Consider the following 23,703-nt stretch of genomic DNA (forward strand, 5'->3'; position numbering starts at 1 on the left):
TTTGCGTTAAAAAAACATCTATACATTTCAACGAATCTTATTTTTTATATTTAACCTTTACAAAATGCCTTTCAAAAATATATGATTACGAAATCTTTTTTATTATTTTTAAATTTATAAATTCGCGTTAATTTCATGTATCGTAATTAATCCCGATTTATTAAATTGACTACTTATTTTCGTGTAATAAGGTACGTTAAATTGTCCAGTCACAAAATCGTAAAGAAGAGGAAGGAAGTAATATGTGATGTAGTTAAATATCAAATCCGAAGAACAATAGACTAATGAATATCAAACAAAACAACTGCTCCTGTATAAGGTTCTGTCAATTCTAGGTTTTTGTCTCGCTTAAAATATATTGTTTGTAACAAACAAGGATGAGCAAGACTATTGTCCTCTTTTTTGTTCTAGCGAGGTCGTAGAACCCTAGAAACTACTATCTTGGACAAATTATGTATGGAAATTTTAATTTCCCCCTTCCCCCCAACTTCAAGGTTAAATTTTGATGGTCAATCACTGTCTTGGGTCCAAAAGGTAGGTAGGATATAGTAACCATTGAAACCCCAAAAATACCTTTAAAAACTGCCTGCACAGATGCTTTCCACATGGTGACATGACCGGTTACAATTTTTAAAAATTTGCGAGCTCAAAAACATATCGTGCAGGTTTCAGACACCAAAACAAACATTCAAATTTTGGCGGCAAATTAGTACATATTAATAGTAAAAGTGATTGGTGGCAGCTGTACAGGCTGTACCGATACATTACCATAATACTGCATGTTACTGCACACGTTGCCGTACACGTTACCATACGCGTTTCCGTTATTTTTACTAGAGACTTTGGTGAGACAAACACATTACCGTCACATTTTTATAAGTTTTATATAACATTATTTATCACAAAGTTGACGGTAACGTGTTGGACATAGGCGCTCCGTAGGCTAAAAAGCAGGGTTACAAGTACGGTAACGTGTACGGTAACGTGTGGAAAAAATATTCTGTTTTTCTTATGTGCAATGTCTTAGAGAGTTTTGTTGTCTTTATAAATTTTTTAAAAGACAAATGCAACCTTTACCTACACAAAATAGACTTCAACATAAATTAGATGTCGTAAATACCTCAACATAAATTGGATGTCGTAATATATATAAATGCAAGAATCTCGTGCACCTTACTATGGAAATTTTTTTACACCAAAGTTGTTACTAGTGGATTATAACGTGCCAGACACCAACCCTGTATTTTGAGAACCACACGGTAAATAGCTATGCACGGATTCATGGTGACAGACTATGAACGCGAACATAATAGATTGCCAGAGGCTGTGATTGGCATTTTCCTTGTACTTTTGTGAAACTAACATTGACGAATTATTGTCACAGAATGATGGATTTTATGCTTTATGTATATAGTAATAGACATAGCAGAGGAAAAAAAAGTTTCGAATAAGATAAAACACTATTAAAAACTAGGCAAAGTATCAACGTAATTCTGAGTATACACTACTCTCTTATGAGACATTTCAACTTAATATACTTTGAAGTAACCAAATTTCATGGAACTAGAATTTCACGGAACTAAATGGACTCAAATCCGCCCCCCCCCCCCCCCTCAATAACTTTTCAATGGCAGCATTAAATTTTGCTTGCGTAAGCACATTTTCTGTGACGACATCAGAAGCTGAAAATTTGTTAAAAATACAACTATCTGCTTGAAATGTAATTACTTTTGTTCCAGAGCGAATTTTTGCATTCTGTTTGAAGTTTCTAAAAGATAAATAAAAGTTATTTAACATATTTTCCGGGTTTTTCATGAATCGCTTAAAAAATTTCCCCCAGTATCAATGTTCAAAAGTTGTGCTAACACGTTTCCAAACATTGATAATGGGGGGAGAGGGGGTAGGAAAGGATTATACTGCACTTTTTGTAGCTTAATATTTTGACCGGGATTGTAGCTTGTATCTCACGTACTACATGAAACATTTTGCAAGTTCTGTACAAAAAAGGCTACTGGCTACCTTAAAAGATGTAGGAAATAAAATTACACACGAACAAGAATTCGAAATCTTTTAGCCTGCAAGGGCTTTTCATTTATTTAATTTTATCTGCGAATATTTGCTACAGAGCGATAATTAAGTTATCATACAAAAGGAATATATCCCTTATCCTTTAGGGGTTTTACAATTCTACTAATTTACTTCTTCTAATCCTTAAAAATATTCATTATCATACGAAACTTTGAGCATATATTTCCTACTTCACAAAAAATGTTATTCGTTGCTGTAAAAGTGTGAAAAAATAACCATATCCAGTCTAAGCTGAAATTTAGACGTTCTTCTAAAATATGTGCATATAGGCGATCTACTATTACTTCTGATCCCATTGACACAAGGCTAACGAACCAAACTTCAAAATAATATCAATATATAAGGCTAGCTACAGTAAGCTTGCTTCAACAGAATGCTGTCTTGTAATCTACGTTTGTAGCTAGCTAGCTAGAATCTTAAAATTGGTTGGTTTCAGATTTACACATGACTAGAAAACGTAATGATATTTCATCTTAATATGTGAAAACATAGACACAATATGGTGAATGTCTTAAACGTTGATAACTGTGTTTAAATTTAGGAATTACGCATATTAACCCTATTCGGTCCAGGGTTTTTCGAAAAAGTTATGAAAGATACAAAATGGCAGCAATAAATGTTTGCTTATGTCAGTCCATTTCCTATGACGTCATCGGAAGCACCACTATGTTTGGTTAAAATACAATAAAATTCAAGTTTTTGATAGTTAAATGAAATAAATTTAACATATTTTCAGGTTTTTACATAGTTCGCATAAAAAAATATTGTCGAAAAATCCGATTTTCTCCTATTTTGGGGTAAAATCCAAGAAAAACCGGAAATCTGATTAATCATTTATCCAAAATTTATCGAATTGAAGTTGTCTTGCAAGTTTCAACTTTTAAGTATAATCCAAACGTAAGTTATTATAGTTTCGTTATTAGAAAGACTTCATAGAGATTTTAAAAATAGTTATGAGTAACAGCCAATATCAACAACTCTGAGAGGTATGGAACCTAACAATTTGGCATCCAGGTGTGTTATAGATAAATATTAAGACTCATTGTATTTCTTGGGAAACAAAGCAAGAACCAAAACTATGCCGCCGAGCAAAAAAGAGTTGTTAAAAAAACGAAAAGGGGGGAATGAACACCAACCTCCATGTGAAAAGCCTAATTCTCAAGCCAAAAATTGAAATCACTGTTGCAGACCCATTTCTCCTTAAAGCATCCCTGTTTTTTCTTTCAAAAATGGACATTTTATGCCGCACAGTGACTCAAATCGGTTTTTTATCACTCTATATTTCACATCATAACCTGTCAGCAAGTGGTTGAAGTTTTTAAAGGGCATAAAGAACTATATTAGAAGACCAAATTTTACATATGTCATCCCAAGCTCCACCCGGCACGTTTCACCGTGGGGTTGCTAGAACTATCAGAAAGCGCAGCGCTGTTGAGAAGCAAATAGTCCTAGGGACGAGGTTGATGTGATCCATCATCATGGCACAGAGAATGTTTCACCAACTTTGACCTTGATTCCTCGCAATCATCAACCTTAACTTATTGAGACAGTTTCTTTGTTTTAATTTAATTTGCGTTCTTTTGCCAAAGGAGTATTTTTCTGTCTAGTTGAAGTACAACAAACTAATAATTCGCCATGATTTTCTAACGTATCGAACTTTTTCTCTCACAAAATTTTTTTTCAACAACCGCGCATGCTCTAATATAAAGTTTGGTTACTTGGGACCCGACCTTTAAATTTTTAATAAAGTATTGTTTTTATTTTTCTTTAGCAATTCAATTTGTTGTTGTTGTTGTTGTTGTTGTTGCTTTATCCCAGCAACTATGGAGAAAAATGTCGGCTATGTCGTCATATTTATACTTTATGCGTATATATGCAGCATCTTTGCAAATGAAACGAAAAATAATTTATTGTACGAAGGGAATAATTCCTTCCGTATTCAATAAACAATTTTAACATTCCGAAGACCTTTCTAGTGACCACTCTATACTCAATATCTTGTCGTGGGCCATTATTTTGGAACACAATTTTAGATGAAGACAAAAAAACTATTTGCTTGTTGACGCATTTTAAGAAAACCACAAAACATTTCTTGTTATTTTAGATTATTCGCGATATTTTTAGCATCACATTTTTGTAATTTTTTACAACTCTCTAGAGGTATTGCAAATATTTTTTCTTTACGTTAATTTTAACCTCCTCTCTTTAACCTATCTCAACTACATGGGGCTTGATGATAAGACAAAATATGTCTTCTACTTGCTCCAGTCATTATTTGATTGTAAGCGCGAACAAACATGTAAAAAAAAAATATTCTGACGAAATATATACATACATACATTAGATACTGTACAAATTACAAAACAATGGCAAATAAATTATTTACGAGAAACAAAACAATCTAAACAGGTACTTATATTTATAATATAAAGTAGCTCTAACAACATCTAAATATTCCATGTGGAGAAAAGAAAAAGTTGAGAAAATGTCAAAAGGAAATTAGTTCTTTAATTTGAATTGTAAGCACAAACAATTAAAAAGGAATAATTTCGATATGAAGCTAAATTCACACATAATATCTATTTTGGTCTTTTTTTCTCAAACATGTTTGAGTACAGCAAGTTATTATACACGAGGCGTTATTCATAAGGGGGAAATCGTTGGAAGAAAAAGAAATGCTCTGATGGGGGAATGTGTGGTATACTGTAACAAACTGAATGCATCTCCAGCTATGACGAAGCGAAACGAGAAAGGATTGGTAGACTGTACGTGTGTCGGGTATGGTGAGGATGGAGGGAGTTTTGAAGTTTTCAAAGGTGAGGTTTTATTTTCACTCCTATAGAGCTAAAGAATGTCGAACCAAATTATTGAAGAAACAATATAATCGTCAACTAGATAAAATTTTGTCCTACTGTCGTACATATTTTTGTTTGGTAAGGATTCTTGCTTTTTATTAAACACCTTTTTTTAATTTTGTACTTTTTTTTTTGTTAATCTTTATTAATCTTTATTTAGGTAACTATGTGCTTATCTTATACTTAAAATTTTGCTTAGCATTTTTTATGCTTCTTTTTTTCTCTTCATTTAATATTATTGGAAAAGTAGGTCACTAAGTGGAGTGGGGAGGATGCTAACGAAGAGAACACCATATAGAGAGGGCAAAACATGTTTAAGCAGTTTCTTTGTTGTTTAAAATACTTCCTGACAAATACAATTTTAGGGAAAAAAGGAAAGAGAAAGTTATCTTTCAAACTTAAAATGTTTTCTATAGGCTTCGACAGTATTTTCACAAGAGAAATTGAAGCAACAACAACAACAACACTACCACCACCACCACCACCAACAACAACAACAACAACAACAACAGCAGCAGCAGCAACGACAACAACAGCTCCGATTGGTGTAGTAACAAGTTGTACCAACATCGGTAAGGAAGTAGCAAAAAATTTATCTTTGCGCAAGAACGTAATTTATCGTCAGGAATTAAGGCTATTTTGGTTTACCTCTTTATTTTTAATAAGGAGGACGTTGAATAAAAACATGTTAGCCTGTCGAAGAAAATGAAATATATATGGAAAATGATTTTAAATAATATTTAAGGTTAAAAGTGTATTCTTAACACAAAATCGACCCGTGTGACAGACAAAATACTAATAAATGAGATGCATAAACATACCACACATGTGCTTTAAAAACATATTTCATAGTTTTACATAATAGATATTGATTATCTTTCTTTTAATTGAAGGTGGAAATAATTTAGCGCTTAACCAACCTGCAACACAATCTGCGACATATTTAAGTTACTATCCAGAAAGAGCATTTGACGGTAGTTCATCCACCTATTCAGCTACACCACGTGCTTCGCTTTCATGGCTGAAAGTACAGTTGGCAACACTATCCAACATCACAAGAGTAAACTTGCTCCCACAACTCGATATAACCAATGGGATAATAACAATTGCAAGATCTTCAGATATGACGCAGCAAGCAGTAAATTTTATGAACGTAGCTAGCCTTGGTTCTGGAATTTGTATGTCTTATCCCTGTCAGGGAGGCGTTTTGGGAACGTTCGTTCAAATTAGTATTACAAACGGAGCTCTTTTGGCGATTAGAGAAATGAAAGTTATCGGATTTCCAGTTTAATATCCGGTAGAGTCTATGTCATTGTATATTGATCTAAATTGTACTTTCGATCATCACGTTTACACGTCTTTTCAAATAAGCATCTAAGAAACTTTAACGAAATTTGGCTAATAAATACGAAACACTAGCTCTCGAATGTTTATCGAAGAAAACAACGCAAGACGCCGAAACACGTTTTTAATGATCCAGCGAAACAGAACAGTCAAAGGAGAAAGTGCTTGAGGAACACTTCAGTAATGTGAGTTCTGATATGATAACAGAAGAGACAAAGACGTTCATTATCGTTTCTATCTTTTGCATTGCAGCAACTGGCGCCACTATTTGTTTATTTGTGTATTTGTTTGTGTGGAAAAATGGAACCAATCTTCTAAAACTAGGTCAACCTAACTATTTCGGAACAGACCTAATCACGTCATTAATAAAACATTATACGCTGATATCTCTGCAACCGTTTGTTAAAAGCACGCGATCTTATACATCTTCTTGATCAGCGTTTCAAACTCTACACATAAACGCAATCCTTCTTACCCGTTCGTTGAAAGTACATTCCCTACGGATTTTTTTGCAGCTTTTCTATATGTAGCCATTAGTACCGACAGAGTAATTTTAAATCTGGCTACAGAACTTTGTTACACTCTGAATGTTGATAAATATACCTGCTATACCTCAAAACTGCGCTTCCTAGATTCAACTTTGTTGCAATACCTGTTAAATCTAGATACTGACTAGTAACAGCTTAACAAATGAAATTGTGCTGTCGTCTTCAGTGACACTGATTTTGGCTGACGTTTTGTTGCAGTTAAAAGAAGTTTCGTTTGTTTCTCCATTTTTCAAGTGCTTTCTTCCGTTTATTAGACATTTGTTGCCACGTGTCTGGAAATTTAAGGTTTTTTATGGGCAAGTTATCGCGGACCGCTCTGCCAAATAGTGCGATAGCGAGATGCCAGTTTGATTGCACGAAGTGTTTTTCTGCGTAAGAAGGGCTTTGACAGCCCTGTCGTTGCCGTGCTTACTTGTCCTTGAGTCTGTGTTTCCCAGAAGATTGTGTTTGGCCGTTCCTACTCCCGCTTCTGCCCTTATATTGCTTTGTGGGTGGTGGATGGACAAAAGTCGACGGCAAATGTTCTATTGAGGGAGAAAGTTGCGGTAGTCGATTGAAAGGTTCGTCCGAGACCCAAAAAATAAAAAAGTACATGAGTAAAACTTCTCTTACCATAGAAAAGGTGGTGCTTTATAAGTTATCTACTACTTCAATCCACCTGGAATATGCGTTTAGGTAGATAAGGTAGGAAAATGTTTCACAAATCCAAATAGAAGGAAGCACCCCTGATCGGATATGGCGTGGTTTTTAGCTGTTTTCCAGGACACGCTTTCTACGTTATGTCATTGGTTGTGGGTGAATATAGTTGCTGCAGCCTCGCACGGATCGACTTCAGGCTTGACTGGATTTCGTGATGTAGTGTCGGCGATCCTTATTATTCTTAATTTTCCTGGGACATAAATGATTTTGTAGCTATACACTAACGTTTTTTCTTTCAAACTTAAAACCTTAGGGTTAGCAATGATGCTCAGTTTACGATCGTTCAACATTTTTGTCAGTAGTTTTCGATCCATAACGAGAATTAGATGTAGGTGCACACATGATTGACATATGGCATCATTGTAAACAGTAAACGGCTGCGAGCGCTTTAACCTTGATGCACGCGTAGTGCCCTTCACTAAGCCAAACCATGAACGTACGTCTGTTGTGTTTTTCGGTACCAGAAAGTTGTGGATTGCTTCGATGATTTTTTCAATAGCTGATAACCCTCGTTAGTGGTCTTGAATCCGGCAAACTCAACGGACTGTTGCGCGAATTAAAACTTTTTACTTATAAATACAACCCAATGATCGTTACATAACGTAAGGTAGTCGAATGTATGCGGAAAGCATCTTCGATGCTGTCGTTCCGCAGCAATGGTCTGGCCAGGTAGCTTGTTACTCTTGGCTGATCGGCTGTTATGTTGTCGAATCTTCTAATGTATGCATCACCTGATACGTGAAATCCCGTCCGGGCACTGCAGTACCGCCCACATTCTGGTATAAAGGTAGTAGCGCTCTTGGCATCCTCGTGAAGGACTAGGCTGTGGTAGTTGTTCCAAGCATTTATGATAGTTTTGCGGGTTTCGGTTGGGACGGAGTAGTAGATACCAAGTAGTTATAGGGACAGATCAATGTTTAGAATCAACGGTTCCACAGTGTACGTTTGACAATCGGAGTCTGCGAATGTTTGGATTGAAGCTAGTTGAAATTGAAAAAGTACTCTTTTCTCGAATTTTTCGTGTTTTTGGTTAATGATTTCTATTGAAACGTTCAAATTCGGTGGAGGTTCTGGTCGTTGTGGGCTGAACGAATCGTCCTTCCATTCAATGTGTTGTGGTGGCTTTGGGAGGTAGTCTGGTTATTGCGTATTCTATTCAAAAGAAAAATATTTATATAATAGACAGAGCAGATTTGAAACATACCTAAACAGACTATATCCAAACAAATGTGAGAGAGAAGGGTAAATTTACTAAGTATATATTAAAAATAGAAAGCTATAAATGATAAGTCTGCGCACATGTTATATAATATAATATGTTCTTCAAAATAAATAGTTAGATAGATTAAAACGAATGTGAGAAAATAAATTGTTGAAAACTAATACGAGACCAAAAATAGAGAGCTATTGATAAAGAGAAAATTAAGAACCACCGTAAAAATATTAGGTAAATAATAATCTAAAATACGAAATCTTTGATCTTTTGATAAAAATCATTCACAGTTGTCGCTTTTCGTATATCTAGTGGAAAACTGTTATATATTTTCGCTCCCATATAACGAAAACTGCCTCGTGTTACTTCCAATTTGATTTTTGGAATCTTCAGCAAACAGTTTTGGTTTCTTGTGCATTCTTTCATGTTACTACATGTTTCACCAACAATGCACTTCTTCACCGTTTTACAAGCATGTCGCAAAATAACAGTGTAAGTTGATTTGATGTTTGCGTTTTTGGTTATCTGTTTTGCACGGCTGTCCAGAGAATTCAATTTATTTATTTCGGTTCTTGAGAAGTTCAAATTTATGATACTGTTGAAAACTACCAGTGGTATAATCATAGTGTTGTAAATTGTTGTGGCAGTATTATTGTCCATGTCCTTTCTCAGATTTTGTAACAGACGTAAACGAGAGGAAGCTTTTTTATATGCTTTGTTAAAGTTATCTGATAGAGTTAGAGTTGGATCAATTGTAGAACCAAGATACTTGTAGAGCTTCGTTACGCTAATATTAACTGTACCAAATTTAATATTAGGTTTGTGTGGTATAGATGACAATTTGTTACCACTACCGAATAACATCACCACCATAACATCACATCTCTTTCTGAACTTGTATGCCAAAGTTGTTACATGTCCTGTTGAAACAGGAAAGTCCATTTAAGCGATTGGCTTTCCTTCGTGGTAATGTTGTCCGCACCTTTTGCAAGGGTTGATACTTTGCGGCGTTTTATTGCCACTGTTATTTGATCGTTTGTAACTTAATTTCTTTGATTTGTTGATACTTTGTGTATGCAAACTCATAAGGTCGGTCGATTGTTCAGTTGATTTCACGCACTGGAGTCGTTCGATCTTGGACGAACAATAGAAGCGTGGGTGATTTGCACAGGAAGCGGGATTGGTGCCGCTGGTTCCTCAAACCTGAGCCTACCTTTTGGGTGATTATTTCGTCGGCATAGTTGAGAGAGAGTTCAGGTTTATGCTTGTACAGCAACTTTGAATTAGCAGAGAGCGACTTGAGATCGTAGGTGGGCCACATTGTGTAATTCTCTCCCCGTCCATTTAAGCAAGTCTGAAAAAGTTAATGCGATGTAGTTCCTTGTGAGTGCCTTTCACGGCGGCCCTCTTAATGTGATTTAGCAGCTCGTCAATGTTACATGCGTCGAGGGTCGGTGCACCGACGTATTCGAACAAGAGTTTACTTACGTCTTGAGAGCAGGCTGTACGAAGTTTTTATGCGATTGAAATCTGAATTAGTGATACATGTCATTGTTTTGTAGCGGCTCGTTCACGTTCGTCAGTGTTCGTGTTCATGACTGGGTGATCCTGTGCTTTTGATATTGGCTTATTTGTGGCTAGTGGCAGTAATGAGGCCTGGTGGATGTGTTTGGCTGGCATGATCATACTGATGTTTAAACTATAAATCCTTCATACCGAGCTACATGAAAGCCGGTATTAAGGTGTTAAAGTAAAAAGAAAGTTTTGACAACTTCACCCACAGGCTTTTTATATTTCCAGGTTTGCCCTTGCCTCATGTCGAAGCTAGCTTTGTATTCCTGATTTGTTATGCACATTCCCTTGCAACATTTCGCAAATTATTTCCTGTTCTAATTATTTCTTTCATTAAAATCTAAATCGCACATATGTTTTTTATGCATGCTACACCGGCATGTTTCTTTCGTATCTGTGATTTCAAATGGCGGTCTGTCTGTCCACAGGAAAATCGCTGTGTTACGGCCACACAAAATTTTTATATCTGCACGAAATAACAAATGCGATATATTTTTACCGACTTTCCTTTTTTTCAGCATAACGCAGAGATCCACTAAAGACATTTTTGGTAATCATTTTTGGTAATCATATTTACTTGCAATTTTGATTTTAGGAGTGGTCGTGTTCAGTTTAAGGTTTGTGGATTTCTATTTTACTTTTTCTTCTAAAACCTTATTTTAATGTTTCTTTTTTATATGTTTTGTTATGTTAAAATGAACATATAGTTGCGTTTTCAAGCAAATGCAAGCCTGAAGGTTTTGTCTACGAGCGTAGACTTTAAGGAAACAACCTAAAGTCAGCTATTTATCTAGCCTTGAATTTTTTTTTTTCAAAAAAAAATCGAGCTTCGCGATTGGTTCGAGCAATCATCAAAAATTCGGTAAAAATATATCGCATTTGTTATTTGTAGCCTTCATGATTTTGTGATTGTGACTGAGAGATAAAATACGGCTAATATTAAAGAGGACTAGTTGTTAGGCAGTGGAATTATCCATGGGTTCGCCCGTCGTTGTCATTTCCCGCTCACTTTCGGCAAAACGAAAAGTTAAAGAACAGGTTTATTTATCAGATCATTTAGGCTAATATTTGCCCAAAAGGTACTATTATAACGCTTTCTTATAAAATACACGCACATATATATACATACAACAATAATCAGCGCATTTGAGAAAGAGGCTCCTCTTGTAAATAGAACTTAAAACAGTTAGGAAATGAATTTATTAAAGGCATAAAACCGGGTATGTCGAGATACATTTAAAGTACAAAACTAACCACCGATGTGTGATATTTTCCCGCCTATTCCGCTCTTTTATTTTCTTGGTCACATGACAAAGCAAAGTGCACAGTGACTGTATCTTAACATACCCGGTTATAAGCCTTTAATAAATTCATTTATCAGGTGGGAATAAAATAATCGACAAATAAAAACTTTTACGTCTTAAACTTAATTTTTCTTCTCATCATAAGTTTGTTCTAGTTAGTTTTTTATAAAAGGCGCGAATAATTAAAACTATATTTTACGAAATATCCAAATCTTAATTTGTCTGTTAAGTTTATCACCTATCACTTTTCAATAAATAAAAGTTTAAATTTAAACAAAGGCTTTTGTAATGACACGCAAAAGAAAGAAAGATTTTGCCTTTCATGTGGCCATGGCACGACTAACAGAGTATGGCTATTACTAGTACGGTGATACGCCGGTACAACCTCCTTTGTTTAAATAGAATAAGGTAATATGTCAATTAACAGCAACTTTCGCCCGTGACCTGCCCCACTGTGTTACTTTCGCCAATACACACTAGTCACCACCATCGAGAACTCGTTCCTACGTAGCGACTGATGGAAATACATGTTCGAGTGAGTAAAAACGATCTCCACAATCCAAAGAGTACCGTTGTTGCCTTGCAAAAATAATAGTTAATGGCACCGAAGCTGTGCACCAAAATTCAACTCCATACAAAAAAACGGAATAATATCGGGGAAAGTATTTGCGTCCTAACCGACTGATGGCGACCCACCCTCAGGCGGTTGATGGTTAGAGAAGCATACTTTGTCTTACTCGTAATAAGAAAAATAGCCTGCTTATAAAAAAACGAGCGCACGCATTGTTAAAGCTTCTTTCATGTTTATAGTAACCTATGCAGGATTTGATGCTAATTAATTCCTCCATTTTCCTAGTTACTTAACCTTGACCTTTGAACAGGAGAATACGTATAACACGTTCGGTTTAAATACGGAGTACGTATAATATACGTTGTGAGAAAACCATTTTATTGAACAAGTTCTTCTCATCGTAGGAGCCCTGTTTTACTATTTAAGAGATTTTATAACCTTGTAAGGGATAAATCCGAACATTTACAGTCACTTTTACCATGACCTAAACTAGTTTTGTTGCACATTATATCAAGCAGTCAAACTTTAATGTATTTTTTTCTTTTTTACTTTGCGAATCATTATACAAAAAACTTCTCCGTCTTGAACACTTCTGTTGATCATCAATGCTATGTACTGATCTTCCCAGCAAATTTTTTTCGATAGCGAAAATCTTAAATTTAGGAGAGGATTAAACATTTACAATAAAATGTTTTATGGTTAAATAGTTCAAACACATTGCTGTGGTTTCCAATCGTGTTCTTTCCTTTCTGAATTCTTTCTTTTTAATTCTTAAATTAACCCTCTTCAGTCCGTACGGGAATCCCCACCCCCACTAACGGTTTTTGTAATGACTCCTTAATGCTACGTTGCATGGCTACAATACTTACTGAGTTTCAATATTAATCTACTAGACACCTGCATGTCAAATATTTATGTCCCATACCATTCAGAGGCTTCGATATTGGCTAATAGTCGAAACTACCCCGAAAAATCTCTATGAAACCCTTATAATGTGAAAAATATAGTAACTCTTTATAGGATTATCGTTACAACTTTGTTTCATCAAGAAGACTCATTTTGGATGTTTTGAACACGTGATTAGTCCGATTTCCCGATTTTTCGGACTTTACCCGAAAGTCGAAAATAAACCGGATTTCCGGGCAATTTTTGACAGTTTTTTTATGCGATCTGTATAAACACCGGATGATATGTTAAGTAGCTTTTATTTAGCTTTCAGAAACTTCAAACAGATTGTAAAAAATCGGTCTAGAACTAAAGTAATTGAATTAAAGTAGGTAGTGGCATTTTGGACAAATTGCAAGCTTTTGATTACGTCACAGAAAATATGCTGACGCAATCAAAAATTTATTGCTGCCATATTGTTTCTTTTGTGACGTACTATAAGTGTGCTAAGTTTGATTCAATGTAGCCAAGCCTATGAAAAGTTATTAAGTGGGAATGGGGATTCCCCTCTTCCCTGGTCATAATGTTTGAAAAACGCCGAACCGAATAGCGTTAACGTCTTTTTAATAATTGCTTATATTAAAAGTGTACGTGCACTGAAGTTAGAATATTATTTTGTTTTCTTACCTAAAATTTCAATTAATTAAAATGTTGTTATCTTTTCCTTGCACCTGCTATAAACAATACAATAGAAGTATTATTATTTTTTTAATTGTTACTGAGTCAGCTTACTTGTTTCAGATATAGACTTGAAATTTTTTTGAAGCCTAATGTTTCTTTAACCGTTCGTTAAAAGCACCTGTTCCTATACATTTCCTTCATCAGCGCTCCTAGCGGTACACAGTAGATGCAACGGTTAACATTTACAGTGTATTCACGTGTCATTGCTGGTGTCTTTAAAATTCAAATGACAGGTCTTTCCAATTATTTGTTTGACTAAGTTGATTTCCGCACTTCCTATTGAGTAGTTGTAATTATTATAACAGATAATGTCTTTTATGAGTTGAGGGCTACTTTTGAATTTCAGCGTTCGTTTTATAAGCATACTTTGTATTTATGCATTCTTAACACATTGGAAAAAACAGGCAACAACTGTTGTGAAAAAAAACTTGTTTATAATTTTTATTTTTTTGCTAAACAATTTTATGGAATTTGCAAAGAAAATACAATCAAAATTCTCATGAGTATTTATATTACTTGTGACATAATACTGCTTTGCTATACGCTATGGGATAAAAAAATGCCGAACCAAACTTTGATGATCACAGGTAGGGACTTGCCAAAATTTGGAAACAGGATCTGTATATGTCTGTAAAAGCCGCTACTTAAAACACAAAGTTCTTTCATCGAAAACAAAATTGAGATGTGTTAAACGCGTGTCAAAATATAAAATGGACAACAAGGTGAGTCAAAAGCCAAACATCATCGCAACTGCATTTGTCCTGTCCGATCCCGTCTGTCTTTTATGCTACAACTTCTTTTCACAAAATGGTGCGTTATCAAACTAAAATATGTTAACGTTATTAGTATAATTAGAAAAAAACAATTTGCCTCATTGTGTATCCTGTATGTGGCGCATATCAGAAGACTCAAATATTAACCGAATGCTCATTATCCCTAGTTCACTGTGAGCCATCCTTTAAATCACATTCTATTATTCTTACAATAATAATTCCACAGTTTTACAAAAATTTTCCGTTCCACTAGTAAAAATTATTCTTTTGGTGTAAATGGTCTAATTTTTTCGCGAATGAGTTTTACCAGTTGCTCTCGCTGACCCTTTATGTTAGTACTTCTTGTTAATAGAATAATTGAATTAAAAAGAGAATTAAGATAAACAAAAAAAACTGCAATGTTATCAAAATAGAAATAGTATACGCTAGAGGTGATGTGAATAAGCCTGAATTTCATTATTGTGTATGCACCAATATGTGGAACATAACAGACAACTAAACACAGAAATAATAACCGTATGCTCTTTGTGACGCGGCTTCCATGGTCGCTAGCTGAATGTCTGTTATTTTTCAAAGCTCTAAATTTCTTTTTAACGTGATATAGCAGATAAAGTTGCAATAATCCAGCATTAGAAAATAAGAAGAACTCTATAGCAATTTGAAAAGTATACCATGTAGTAATTTCTTTCAATTGTGCAAGACACGGACTGATCAATCTATCTGACCAATAACCCATATACATTTTGTGAATCGAAGCGGAAAGTGCAACAATAAATGATATTATGATCAAAATATTAAAGAAAATTTTTCCAAATTTTTCATGCAATCTTCGGTGTGTTACCACAACACATCTTTCAGCTGATATGATAATTGTCATAATCCAAGAAAAGGCAGGTGGTCCTATGTCAAAGAAAGCTTCGAGCATTCTACTTTCTTCCCGAAAAACACCAATGAAGAACAGAAATCTGAGTGGAAGTGTCAATAAACCAACTAGTAAATCTGCCGCACTCAGAATGATGAACATAACGTTTGTTCTGTTTCGCTTTTGATTTACCAATGAACATAGCAGTAATGTATTTGAGAATAATATGGCTATTGCAAGAGATAAGAGCATGGCTCCATGTACACGATAATGTACAGTCGGTATTGGGCGAGTGGCGGTTGTATTCAAACACATATCTTTGATTTTCACTATTTCTTTTTTCTCTATGGATTTTTAGAATTAAGTCGTTTCAAAAATTTATACCTTGAAACTGTCAATACGTACATTCAAGTTAGAATATAATTCTCTACCTGAAACGTAAATTAAATTTTTGTTTTTGACAATGTCCCATCTTTCCCTAACACCAGCTTTTAAGTTATTAGAATCAAAATAAAATTTTATTTTATTCTATTCTTTTAATATTAATTGGCGCTTATATTTTATTTATATGTTATAATTGCCCCTATAATCGTAGTAATAACCCCCGTCCAATTGAATTTCATTACTTCATGCTAACAGCCGGGCAATGATGCACGAAATAACAGCGCAGGGCTGGGCATAAGTATAGTTTCCACTACAATGCTGTGCAATTAGTTGTAGGAACTATCCTATACTGCACAATTTATATGTAGGTCACACATTTGTTTCTCTAATGCTTAAGTGTGCAAAAAACAAAAGACATACTCAATTCTTTTGAAATTAATTCAATAGAAACCTGCGACTAGTTTCTTCAAATCAAACTGATTTGATTAAAAAAAACTTGTGATCTTTAAGGTCACAACATATTATACATCGTTGTTACATCTGCACAATTTCTAGTATAAGATTATACAATTTTGTATAATACAATTTTTGTATAATACAATTTTGTGCAATAGATTGTATTATTGATAACTAGCCTATATGCACGACGAAGATCGTTCCTTATAATAATTAAAGCGTGAAACATATAAAATTCAAAATTTTAATTAAAATCGGTGAATAATTTGGGCCACTCATCCGAAAAAATAAATTCCGCACAAATTTCTTCCGCAAATAATTTCTCCCATTAAGGTACAATTAAATCTATCTTGTCACGCAGTATGTAAAGAATGTTAAAATGATAAAAAAGACATGACCTACCTAGAATCTTTCAGAAATAAAATGAAAATTTGAATTCTGAAACAGACTTTTAATGTATTTTTAACTCATATCGCCCCACCCTTTATTGTTTCCTCCCCTTAGCGCCTCCTCTAATGCAATGCTAGTGTAAATAATGTTTGTAGAGTTAAATTGAATGGTAAAAGTCTTTATTTTTACTAACTCTCACTCTCACAAATTTAGGCAAAGGCCCCCTTTTCAAATACTCCCTCCCTGAAAAGGGGAAAATATTACCCCTTTATTATCTGTTTAGCTAGCTTCTCGAAGCTTATCTTCCACACTTAACACATCCATTAGTATAGATGAGTTTCAGATGTCATAATGCTTTGATTTTGCATTGAGAACAAATGAACATGCGTGTGTGCAGGCAAAAAATATAAACAGGCCACGACAATCGAAAATATTAAGTAAAGAACAACAACTGACATTAAAATTGTAAAGTCTGCTCTTAAAAAGATGAGATGAGTAAACAGAGACCGTGCATTGCAAGCTGTTTTCTTAAAAAAATATGAAGGGGCTAATTAAAGTCTAGCTAGCCTTTTTCATAAAAGTATCCTAGCACTCTCTTGTAAATGTAAACCAGGAATAATAATATATTCCTAAATAATAAGTGAAGTGAAACTCAGCCAGACGTGTTTATTTTAAAATATATGCACAAATTATTATCCCATCACAATCTTGAAACAGAAAGCCAGCTTGTTATCAGAAAATACAAAAAATAATATTCATACTTTCTTTCCAAAATAGAAGGGTAGATTTCCCTCAAGTTTCCAACGAAGTTTTCAGCCTTGTGGTGTACATTTTTGACACCCAATTTCAAACTCAGCGCGCGGCTCTTCGTGGTCACACTTACCACACAATATGTCAAAATATAATTTTAACATTGCCTTAGGTAAGACTGACCATAATGAAATACTGCACATGACAGTTATTTTCCTTAGCATATACTATTTTTGTAAAGGTAATTTTGTTTACAAAGAGGTCTTCTTTTCCCTCTTTGATTTATAAAGATGGAAGTCTTACCGAGACAATTTTAAGGAGTAATTTTATTACCAAAATACACGTAATATTCCGGTCGCAATGTTACGTTGCAAAAACTACCGAAAAGCAACGTCGCAGCAACGTTGTTCTTAAGTCGAAAAAGCAACGTTGTATTTCCGACGTTGCTGCAACGTTGCTTCTTGGTCAGCCGACGTCGCGACTTAAAAGCTTCAACGTTGCGTGTTTGCTGGGTTCAGGAGTAGGTAGGGTTAGACCTGTGTCTTAATGTCTCGATTTAGAATGTCAAATGTCTTTGTTTTATTTGCATGAGTTCACTATCGGGAAAATCTTTTAATCCATATTTTTAAAAACTCCCGTTAGAATTATAATAAGAACTTAAACGTACATCATCACTTTATCAAGATGAATGATTGCGTAATATTTAGACACTTTACAAATTTAATTTTGCGATTTTTTGGATTTTACATAAAAAGAGGGAAAATTGGAATTTTTTAGACAATCTTTTAATATATATATGTAAATATATATATGTTAAAACTTGAATTATTTTAACACGTTTTAGGAGATAGCTTATTGCATTTTAAGCAGTAAGTTTTTTTTTGGCAAACTGCAAGCTTCTGATCCCGTAAAGTAAAGTGCTAATACAATTAAACAATTCAAGAATTATTTCATACTTCTTATGACATACTAAAAATCTGGCAAATTTGATTTCACTTTGAATATGGCTAAAACAACCTATGGAGGTGGAGGGCGAGCGAATAAGTTTAAAGCATGGGAAAAGCTCTTATGAAAATGAAGGTGTTTGATTTGCCAAAATGTTAATGTATCTGCATTGTGCACTATCAAAAAAGCAGTAATTGTAACACCATTTTGTGATGTGAGAATATAGATTTACGAAGCATGTAGGGTGTTATGAATCTGTTTTGCAAGGGCTGTAATTGAATGCAAAATGAATATGTATTAATTACACATCGCTAAACTATTTCAAGACAAGGGTGGTGACCTAATGCCTTTAATGGCAATATCGTGTTTGCAAGGGTTATCGGCTATGTAGCTATCGTCGCCAATATAAATTAAAATACTATAGCATCTCGCTTTCTTTTATAATCTATTGACTTCAGTTGTTCTTTGAGTATATATTCCGGTTTCTGTAAAATTATAATGGCAAATTGATATTTAAGTATAATTAGTAGAAATCGGAAAATATAGGGAGAACATTCCAGAATCCTCGCCTCTTTTACAATAAAGGTATCATGTAACTTGGAAGTTCTTCCGTGAAAAATCAAGTTGAGCTCATATGAAAGAGTTTGAAAGGTTGTCTACGAATTTGAATATTTTTTAAAAAATTCTTGATTGGATCTTTAGAATTTGGACTAAGAAGATTCACTAATTATGCATGATGTCATGAGCTTGCTCTGCAAGAAAGTTAATTTAACATTTTTGAAAAGCCATATAGAGTTAAAAATGTTTTCTGGCCATTCACTTTGACGGATTTTGAACATTTTACATAAATTTTTTATTTAGTTACCATAATTATGCTCAATGCATACTCATGACCGTCGCAATTTCGCATAATTAGCGCTACTCTTAAGACAAATATCTCGAAAACGGATAAAGATTTAGCAAAAAATAAAAAGATCTCTAGCCAACTTTCAAAAAGCTTTCATATGAGCTCAACTTGATTTTTAGCGGGACGTAACCTTTAGAGGAGCTGTAGGATATTTAAAGAACTGTTATGCGCACCTATAAACATTTTGGGAGGTCCGTAAATTGAAATGTTGGCGTGTTTCATCCTCGTTTGCCATATTAATTCTTCTAATTTCTCAATGGCTACATCTGTTTCTCCTGGTTTGATAGCCCTTAAAGGAGAGGCGAACTGCGCACGGCACGGTACGACTGTTATAGTCAGCTCTATAATAAATAAATTTACATGTTTCAGCTAACAAACAACGTTCTAAAAAAAATTAAGAATGTTTTATATTGAGAATATGCGTAGGGTTATAAAAATTAAATAAAAAAAGTTTTTCGAGTAGATTTTCACCTATAATTTGTACTAAATACAGTCAGTCAGCATTGTCGAGAGACCATACCTTTATTAGATTACAATGTCCAAATTTGAATTTGAATTTAATTTCCCATTTTTTTCCTCTTTGTGCTACTTAGACGTCATGTGGCTAGATGTTGTGACTACCAATGTTTCCAAGCTTTCACCAATGGCAATTCTATCTTTCTCGCACACCTGCTAATAAGCAATTCATTGATATTATTTTTGAGATATATTGTTGGTGAAGATGTTTTGATTGTTGTTGTTAGAAAAGATTACTCTTCACTGATAGTTGTTGAGAATACAAAACAATTTTTTTATTTATTTGCAACAGTGTATGTTAAAAAAATTTATATAGTATGTTTGAATTGCTAAATAATTGAACAATGTGTAGAAATTTATATTCCTTTAACTATTCCCAAATTTTCGTTTCCTTTTTAAATTTCCTTTTAAAAGTGAATTATCCGAATTCTAAAAAGCAAAAAGAAAAATAATGGATAAAAAAGGTCAGATGATGTAAAGGGTTTTTAGCCGCACATTTATAACGATATCATTTTCTTGACTTGAGCAGATTCTGTTCTGATTATAAGGAAACATGGGTTTCAGCCTTCGCTATTAAAAAATGAAACACGCTGTGTGATATGTAACATAAATCAATGCCTATTCTCTTGCCTTTGTTAGCTTTTTTTTTAAGAAGGTTGATAATTTTATCACCACTGTAGGTTGACGAAGTATTTGGTAGATTATTTTTTTTCATAATACAAAAAGATTCAAAAAGCTTTATTCCGTTGGGTAAAAGATGTATTTACTTTTAACACATCGTCAATATGCTAATTCCAGGAAAGGGTTTATTGCACCAGCATCGGTTGGACTCGAATTCATTTCTTTCTAGAAACATGGTGTCATGTTTTTAAAATATGTAGCTATATGGAATTTGTGAAGTTATGTGCTGCGAATGTAAATAAAAAATATAAATTTATTTTTTCCTGGCAAAAATGTAATCAAATATTTAATCCATTCCTTTACACATTGATTCTAACTTTTTTGTTTTTCCCCTCCTTAAATTTTGCACAATTGAACGATCAAAAATCTCGATGACGTTAGTATTTTTCTTGTGATGTTATCAATTTAAAATTGGAGTTTAACAACTAAACTGTTTTCTGCTGAACAGCAAAACTAGTGAATTATTCACGTCAGCATAACAAATGGCATACTTGTAATTTCAATGTGATTTGTAATTCAATAAACAATACATTTCACAGAGATTTGAAGTTTGTTAAATTTAGTCTCAGGACCAGAAATTAGCTAATTCTATGTTAAAAACACAAATTTAAATCACTTCTTGCAATTTAACTTTAGGATCAAAAAAAAAAAAAAAATAGTCAAATTCATTTACAAGTTATATTCAAAAATATATAAGGGTGGACTTGTACGTCCCCTTCTTCATTTCTAATAGAAATAGGATCATGATCTTAAAAATCTTACTTTTTTTTGTTCGCGTAAATTATATCATAGCGTCTTCATTTCACTGTGTTTAATTGATAGCACTTTCTTAGGCTAAATGTTTGTTTTTCTTATGTCCAATCAACAAGAATTACGCTTAGTATTATTAAATCATGATGTATCAAATGTATGAAGCATCGTATGAAATTCTTGAATGTAAATTTTGACGTATTTAAAGAGACAATAACATAAAACTCCAGAATTGCGTATTTGGTTATGATCTGCTTGCACAATAATAATCGTTACTTCATTTCATGATCTGCAAAAAGCTAGAACAAAGATAATTGATAGGCATAGGGAAATGCTTGAATTACTGATGCAATAATAAAAACTTTTTTTCGAGTTTAAAAACTGTTTACAACTCAGTCATCGTTATTTCTTGATTTCACATTAATTTGCATAAACGCTAATCATCAAATTAAATCTTATATATTAACTCCCTTGCGTGATTAAAATGTGATTCCACGACACCCAACTCACGAGTCAGTGTCTTATGACGTGGTAAATTTTTTAATAAATGAATTGATACCGCCTGAATATGAGAAATCATCCATAAAGGCCCCCCAAAATTGCAAAAAAAAAAAAGAACTTCACCGAAGCGAATGCGATAAATGTTTTGTTAGATGCTCTGACAGCCGAGCTGCAGAATGGACATCATTACAGCAATCTATTAGAGGATAGTTCCTCTAACGCTAAATTGGACCACAAATTTAAACTGCTGTGTAATAACAGTGAAATCAGCAAAATGTTGCCAAGAAAACTACAACACTAGCTTTTTGACATAAAACAGAGCTGCAAAGCATTATAAAGAGCCAATCCCCATCAGTATTTGCCTTAAAACGCAAAATATGAGCACATTTGAAATGTAAGAAGGTATCAAACGTTTATAATACCCTAGTTGCATATTAAAAAATACCAGTACGTGTGTTTTACACTTAAAATAGGTTTAACAACGAAACTTACTTTTTAGAGACTGTACCTGAATGAATGAAAACAGCATCACTTTATTGAATATTACTTAGAAGATTAACTTATAGATAAATTTTTGCTGAGTTTCATGAAATCATTCTAAAAACGCATTGTATCAACTTTTATTTATTTTCAGCTTAAAAAGTATGGTTTTGGGAAACTACTCACACTATTTCTCAAAACTACACCAGCAACACAACTTTATTTCATCAAGGGGAATCATTCTATAAATTTTGGACACGTAATTGATCTTATTTCCAGTTTTTTCAAATTTGATCCAAAAATCGGATTTTCGGGCATTTTTTGCGTTTTTATGCGAATTATGTGAAATCCTATGATGTTACAGAAAACGTGTTGAAAAAGTAAGTTTGATTGGTGTTGCATCTGTCAAGTAACCTTTAAAACAGGACAGCGATTTAAATGCCACCAGATTGGAGCATTTTTGCCTTAATCCGCGGACCATTAAACGGTTTACTCCTAACTTTTTTTCTATTGCGAACGCCATCAATTTATTCTACATTATTCATAAACTTTTTATTTTCTTAATACACTACTCTCTTGGCGCACTTGAGATCATAGTGCTAAGTCTTTTTACCAATTGGTCGCGTTGTCGTTTTATGTTAGTACTTCTTGTCAACAAGATTATCGAATTTACGAAGGAGTTCATATAAAGAAGAAAAAATGGTATCTCGACAAAATAAAAATCAGTAACCTGATCTTTATATAGTATGAGGCCAAATTCTCTCATAATGTACGTGGCGGTATGTGGTGCATAACAGACAACTAAACACACAAATAACAACTGAATGCTTTTGGTTACGCGAGATCCATGGTTCGTAGCAGAATGTCGACTACCCTTCATTGCTCTTACTTTCTGCTTGATGTGATATAAAAGATATAGTTGCAATAAGCCAGCAGTTAAGAACATCATGCCTTCTCCAGTAATTTGCAGGGTAGACCAAATTCTTTTTCCAATTTTTGCATTGGTGGTACTCCTGTTTTTATCCCAATATGCTAATGCAACTCTATATGAAGATACCATTAGCGTAGCAAGAAAAGACATTACGATGAAACAGTTAAAGAAAATCTTCCTAAATCGCTCATGCAATCTTGGGTATCTTACAACAAAACATCTTTCAGCTGAAATAATAATGGTCATCACCCAAGAAAACAAAAGTGGTCCTATGTCGAAAAAAGCTTGTAACATTTTGCTTTTCTCAGTATGACCACCAAGAAATGACAAGGATGTCAGTGGAAGTGTGAATAAACCAACCAGTAGATCTGATGCACTTAAAATGATGAACATGGTGTTGGTTCTGCCCCGTTTTTGGTTTGCCAACGAAAACAATAATATCACATTGGAAAGCATTATTGCTGTTGCAAGGGATATTTTCATGACTACGTTGACATGATAATGTACCACTTTTACTGAATTAGTGTTCGTCTGATTCAGATACATCTTGCTCTGTT

General features: G+C 33.9%; 2 protein-coding genes across 2 annotated transcripts; one reads left to right on the plus strand and one right to left on the minus strand.

Annotated features, from left to right (window-relative positions):
* The first annotated feature begins 4,589 nt into the window (after positions 1-4,589).
* LOC130629011 (uncharacterized) lies at positions 4,590-6,852 on the plus strand. The gene is made up of 2 exons (XM_057442100.1): positions 4,590-5,515; positions 5,837-6,852. The coding sequence occupies exons 1-2, from the start codon at positions 5,254-5,256 to the stop codon at positions 6,232-6,234; spliced, it is 660 nt and encodes a 219-aa protein (XP_057298083.1). The 5' UTR covers positions 4,590-5,253; the 3' UTR covers positions 6,235-6,852.
* Positions 6,853-7,388: 536 nt separating this feature from the next.
* LOC130629012 (uncharacterized) lies at positions 7,389-23,314 on the minus strand. Its single transcript, XM_057442101.1, has 3 exons — positions 22,946-23,314; positions 19,461-19,956; positions 7,389-8,686 (listed from the first exon to the last, which is right to left on the minus strand). The coding sequence occupies exons 1-2, from the start codon at positions 23,294-23,296 to the stop codon at positions 19,873-19,875; spliced, it is 435 nt and encodes a 144-aa protein (XP_057298084.1). The 5' UTR covers positions 23,297-23,314; the 3' UTR covers positions 7,389-8,686; positions 19,461-19,872.
* Between the last annotated feature and the right edge of the window lie 389 nt (positions 23,315-23,703).

This window comes from Hydractinia symbiolongicarpus, chromosome 15 (assembly GCF_029227915.1).
Source record: "Hydractinia symbiolongicarpus strain clone_291-10 chromosome 15, HSymV2.1, whole genome shotgun sequence".
Taxonomy (NCBI): domain Eukaryota; kingdom Metazoa; phylum Cnidaria; class Hydrozoa; order Anthoathecata; family Hydractiniidae; genus Hydractinia; species Hydractinia symbiolongicarpus.

Bases quoted from the DNA above. Each gene is read 5' to 3' on its own strand.
- LOC130629011 (XM_057442100.1), top strand. From the start codon at position 5,254: ATGTTTAAGCAGTTTCTTTGTTGTTTAAAATACTTCCTGACAAATACA. The intron at 5,516-5,836 runs GTAAGGAAGTAG...TTTTAATTGAAG, and splicing joins AACAAGTTGTACCAACATCG to GTGGAAATAATTTAGCGCTT.
- LOC130629012 (XM_057442101.1), bottom strand. From the start codon at position 23,296: ATGTCTTTTCTTGCTACGCTAATGGTATCTTCATATAGAGTTGCATTA. The intron at 19,957-22,945 runs GTTACTGATTTT...GCTTATTAGCAG, and splicing joins TCATACTATATAAAGATCAG to GTGTGCGAGAAAGATAGAAT.